Below are 6,075 nucleotides of genomic sequence, written 5' to 3'. Positions count from 1 at the left end.
CAGTTCTCTATGATTAGTAAACCTCTTCCTCCTTCCTTTCGTGTTATGTATAGTCCATCTGTACATGCTCTTGGGTTTAGTGCTTTGTGTATTGCCATGTGTTTCCTAATTTTTTGGTCTATGCTGTGGAGTTCAGCCTCCATCCACTCCAATACTCCTGTGCTGTATCTGATTACTGGTACTGCCCATATGTCTATATCTTTCATCATGTTTCTGGCATTGAGTTTTGACTTGAGCATTGGCTGAAGTCTCTGCTTATATTCTATCCTGTTGTATCCTTCATCTCTTGATGTTTTATATCCTCTCCTATTATTCCCAGGTATTTGTATCGTGTCTCATTTATGTGTTTGATGTTATTTCCGTCAGGTAGCTTTATCCCTTCAGTCCTTGTCACTGTAAGTTGACCAAGGCACATTTTTCTAGTCCAGGCCCCATCCTGATGTCCCCAGTTACAATTCTTACAGTTTGGATTAGGGTATCTATTTCCTTGATGCTTTTACCACTTACGATACAGCTTGAAGTCATCTATGAACATATGATGGTTAATTGTGTTGCCTCCTTTTTTGAGTTGGTACCCAGCATCCATCTTCTGCTATACTTTTGTCATGGGAATCATGGCTATTACGAAGAGTAGTAGTTGGTACAGTGAGTCGCCTTGAAAGATTCCTCTCCTGATGTTAACCTCTGCTAGTCTTATTCCAGAGCTTGTAAGTAGTATTGTATTCCTGTTGTACACTGTATTTTTTAGGAAGCTGATGGTGTTTTTTTGTTTAGGTTGGTTCTCCTTCTTTTGTTATTATTATTTTTATTTTTTTGGTCTATCACAGTCATCCTCTTCAACTGGGGTTCAAAGGCTGTCCCAAGGAATTAACGCCAAGGAGAGCGGTCACCCATCCAACAACTGACCAGCCCCAATGTTGCTTAACCTGTCGATTGACGACCTAACCCACTCTGCCACGGCGCCACATATTATTATTATTATTATTATTATTATTATTATTATTATTATTATTATTATTAAGTATCAGGAACCATTCTGTTTATAAGAAATGAGCTATTATAAGCAATTTTTATATATGTATGGACAAAAATTAATTTTGTTTTTAAACTATAGAATTGAATCATAGTAGTACGTATAGAATTTAAAAGAAATTATGTCCATTTTTACACACTGATTGTCATTCATGATACAGCATAATTCTGAATTTTGATTTTAGGTTGGGACCAAAGGACGTTCAGAGAAGATCAGAACTTATAATTATCCACAGGACAGAGTTACTGATCACAGGTAAGACTTTCTCATATGCTTTGCTATTAATCCTTATGTAGAATTGCACAAGAACCAAAGCTGTAAATTTTTAATTTCTGTTGTAATTACTGAGTATTTTTACATGACTGCCAGAGGTCAAATTCCCCCCCGCAATTTATTAAGTGTCAGTAGACTAATAAATTAGTCTGTAGTCCATAGTCTGTGCTTCAACATCCTCTTCAAGTTTTTTTTTTAAAGACCACTGTATAGTTTTATATTTCCTTGTCAATTTCAGTTAGTATACATACTTAGTTGCACAGGTGATTTATAGAGTGGTAATGTCTTGTCCATTCAGCTCCCATTATTCAGTCATAACTGCTATCAAGCAGTCTAGAAAATGTAAAAAATAAAAATGTAAGGAAATATATTAAGAAACAGTGAATCACCAAAAGTTAAGACAAAACTGTACGGCTTGAAGTATATTTGCTTTAACTATGCTGCTGCATGACAATTTCAGCTGTAGTTGAATGGCTTTAGATATAATGACAGTAATCCATGAAATTTATAATCTTAGTTAATGCTTGTGTTAGTTTGAAAAAATTTGAAAAATGATGATGCCCAAACTAACTTCAAGAGCACATTCATCCTATTATATTTTATTTTATATTTTCATTCATTTCACTGTATTTTCACAACCATGAAATATGTAAGGTCAATAAAATAGAATTATATTTAAGTGATGTTTTGCTGAACTGTAAAAGAAAAGTTATTGGGCTTTACCCAGTAATTTATCCACAGCCTCCACATGAATATTTTGGGTAATAAAGTTCCCCTAAAAATACTCAGAACACCCTTATATGGTAACCGCACTAAATGTACAGAATGAAGTAAAACCCTTTACAAGCCAAAATAAACATGTAAACACTTCAGACACTAAAATGAAAAAAATAGAGGGCATAAATAATCATAAAGTGAAGAGTGTGATTGATAATCAGTAACAGTGTATTATTTGGAATGGTCATTCAAGCAGTATTATTGATGTTGGTGCACATAAGTCAATGAAAGGCTGTAATGCTATTTTAATGTCTCATGCACCATAGATTTAGTTTTCCTGACATGCATTTGCTGTTTTTATATCTAATTATTGGTTTGATGGTTACTGAGTATGTATCTATTTGAATTTATTTTTCTTTTTTTAACACATGGTCCTTCTGTTGTGTGGAAGCTTGCTTTGTATTTTCATGGCCTGTTTTAGGAATGTTTCATTTGAATGTTTGCTTTTTTGATTATGTATAAAAGCATATTTCCATTTTATTAATGAATAGAATTAACAAGAGGAAGACAATGCTTTTCTAGTTAACAGAAAGATCCATTATTATAAGTACCCCTAATTCCTGAATGACCATTTGCAAAAAGGCAGTTAGTAAACCTGACTTACTGATCCTAATTATTAACATAATTTTGGTTGCTGTCACTCTTACCTGTCGCTACACAGATATGAATGGTATTTAACAGAGTATAATATTGCCAACCCAGGAAAGGTATTCCTGTAATGAGCTTGTTTATTGTTGACCATATTCATTGAAATAATTCTTTTGGTACCTTTGTAAATTAATAATCCTTTGCAGGTACATAATCATTATTAAATAAGATCGCTCAAAACATGGGCTATTTTATCTTCAGATTAGGGATGTGGGTTAGTAACTGACTGTTTGACTATAATTCCTCCTCACTCTGTGCAGTACATTATGATTGCATTGAATGTAGTTATTGACTGCCTTGCATATTTTCTTAACATGAATGCTAGTAGGGCAGGGAACCAAATAATCTTTATCAAACCTTAGCCTTCAAAAATGGAAAACTAAAGGTTGTAAGGATCAGGGGAAAATATAGTATATGGGATCCCAGACTTTATAAGTAGATGAGGTATATAAAAAAGTTTATAATTTCCAATTTCATTATAGTGTTTGCTACATGTTTTCGTTGAGGTTTTTTAAGAAAACAGGCTTTCTCATCTTAATAAATTAGGAACCAACTAGATAGACATCTCCCCAAAGGTTGAACTGCTGTTTAAAAGAATCAGCGTTTAGTTACAGTAATCACATTAAGAATAGAGAAAAGCAATCTAAGGTATGGCAGAAATTATTAGTACATTACCTCATCAGATATATATCAGATAAAATAGAAAAAGGTTTATGATAGCTGATTAGAGCATCCATTAAGTGTCAAGAACATTTCAAGATAAATTAAGAAAAGCTTAAGGATCTAAATTGGTGTAAGGATGAATTGTTTTGTTGGCATGTAAGAATTTAAAAGGAGGGAGGGAAAAGGAACAAGAAACAATAAAAAAAGAGCAAATGGAGACCACAAACCTTAGTGAAGGCTGAATACTCCACCCTCCATGAGGTCCTTTTTCTTTAAAAGTTGCATCCCTACTCTCCCAATATCTTGTCAGTAGTTTATCACGAGGATCATGGTTTGGGGATATTTGTGTAAAAATCCGTGCATAACTTTTTTGGGTCATCCTGCTAAAAGCAAGCAAACTATGTACATGCAGTCTCTTGTTATCAGATAGCGAAGTTGGTTATCAACGATCTGGTTTTATGTCACCCCTCTAACACAATTTCCGGTAATTGGCACTGATATGTACCTAACAGAAGTGCCATTAACTGGTTATTGGCACGCACCATAAGAGCCATACATCATCGATTTTTGGTTATCGGTGATTTTCGCTTCATCATCAAGCCGTCAGAATGGAACCCCCACCAATAACCGGAGACTGCCTGTATTGACATGGAATAACTTTTGACTTCCCACACAGAAATGAGTATGTGTTCTAAACCAGTCTATCGGATGACAGACTTGCCACATAGAATTTAAAGATGTAACAGTATTGTGGGTAAAGGGTCTTCTCCACCAAACTCTATCTCAGCAGGTTGCCAGCATTACCTGTCTCATTGGTAATGCTGACTGAAATGATCCCAGTGAATTTTTAGAATCCTGTATAGCAGTTAATTCCTTTGTTTTGCTCACTTCTAATTGTGCTCATTCCTTTTATATCCAGAAATACATAAATTATTTATAAATTTCATATACAGGCAGCCCCAGAGGTTGGGGGCCGACACTAAGCGAAATGCACCTCTAACCGAAATTCAAAAGTGTACGGGCGTCAGAATCCCCCTTACGGTGCCCTAGACTTGTTGACTATGCCTTAGCCCTGTCTCTGCCCTTAGCTGATTTTTCAAAGCAAAACATGGATCGTTCTGTTTGTATTTTATTACTACTATACGTAGTAATATGAGACTACATACACTATTATTGGATATAGTGAAGTAAAAAAGAGAGACGAGGAATAGACGTATATTTGTTATGTTTGTATTTTAGGAGGGTCTCTTGGTGCTTCGGCAGGTACCGAAATATGTACCGATAACCAGACAACAGCTCCATCTATTAACAAAAAAATAACCAAGTCTAGCTCACTTATTTACATAATTTTCAACTTAAAAACCTCTTCATATAAAGAAAAATAACCTTGTCACATATGAATAGAGTTTCTAAAAATTAATTTACGCTATGTAAATAGAGCAAGAAAATTACTCTGAATTGAGTTAAATACGGCGAAATAATCTTACCTCCTCCCTCAGCTGATTTTTCCAAACCAAAACATGATCGGTTTGTTTGTATTTTATAATACAAATAGTAATATAAGACTACATACAGTACTACCAGATAAAGCGAAGTAAAGGATAACTTTTTAAAAGAGCGGGGGAAAAGATGCGTATACGTTATCTTTGCATTTTATTAGGTTGTCTCAACACCTAGCCTAAGAAACCGATAACCAGACAACGGGGCTTTAAACTCTACATTCCAATTCAGTTATGAATAGATTTAACAAGCGCCGTAAAACTGAAACACTGCCAACCGATGGCGACAGTAACTATGGGCAGCCTGTAGTACATTTAAGAGTAAAGAATAATAGATTCTTGTACCTGGGAAATTTTATATATGAGTACTAAGCAATGAGTACTATCAATAAAATATAATAAGAATAATAATTTTCATGCAGTAAGGATGACTTTATCTTTTATATTCACAGAATTGGAGTCTCGGTGCATAATCTTCCTTCCCTTCTGGATGGTTCAGATCTACTTCACACACTTGTCTGCAAAGTTATGAGTGAAGCAGACAAAGAAAATGTGCTTGAAGTGATAGAAAACTTTAATGCTCATCATAGTAGGGAAAGTTAGTATTATGATGACAGTAAATCAGTACATTTTGTTCATTTAAAATTCACTTATAAAAAGACTGTTTGCAGAGCAACAAGGTTGAAAACAAATGGAATACTTTGGTACTCCTTTTTATTTTACTGTATACAGATGTTTAAACTTACTATTGTGAATATTATTGTAAATATGTGTCACAATGCCATGGAATTTACTGTAAATTTAATTTTGACAAACTATTTTATTTATGTGAATAAATTATTTTATTTTACTGTACTGTTGTTTCAGTTCCTTACAATAATATCATTTCTGGGCTTAACCTGTGTCGTTCCGTGAAATGCTCCTATAGCACTCATTTCTAAGTTATAAATACGTAATGCTAAATATACAAGAGAAAAAAGCTATATGGAATGCCAGGGTTATACCCGGCTCGCTCACCCTTATAGGGTGTCGGTATGGAAACTGGGGCGTGTGAAAACCACTACCAGAGGTCCTCTGCCAATTAGACTTCTCCTTTCTCAACTTCCCTCGCTCTAAAGAGGGGCTGTTCCACGGCCATCTACTGCCCGCTACTGCTACTACTAGTGCCCCCTCCACCATTCC

General features: G+C 34.8%; 1 protein-coding gene across 1 annotated transcript in view; it reads left to right on the top strand.

Moving 5' to 3' along the window:
* Nucleotides 1-5,746, top strand: part of LOC135203206 (peptide chain release factor 1-like, mitochondrial) — a gene marked incomplete in the record, with an annotated part of 74,117 nt that extends 68,371 nt beyond the window's left edge. Inside the window, 2 exon segments of the mRNA XM_064232959.1 lie at nucleotides 1,218-1,288; nucleotides 5,346-5,746. Of these exon segments, the coding sequence (XP_064089029.1) occupies nucleotides 1,218-1,288; nucleotides 5,346-5,496 (222 nt within the window).
* Between the last annotated feature and the right edge of the window lie 329 nt (nucleotides 5,747-6,075).

The sequence above is a fragment of the Macrobrachium nipponense genome, chromosome 33 (assembly GCF_015104395.2).
Source record: "Macrobrachium nipponense isolate FS-2020 chromosome 33, ASM1510439v2, whole genome shotgun sequence".
Lineage (NCBI taxonomy): Eukaryota > Metazoa > Arthropoda > Malacostraca > Decapoda > Palaemonidae > Macrobrachium > Macrobrachium nipponense.
The sequence above is the reverse complement of the archived record's forward strand: the minus strand, read 5'-3'. Positions and strand labels throughout refer to the sequence as shown.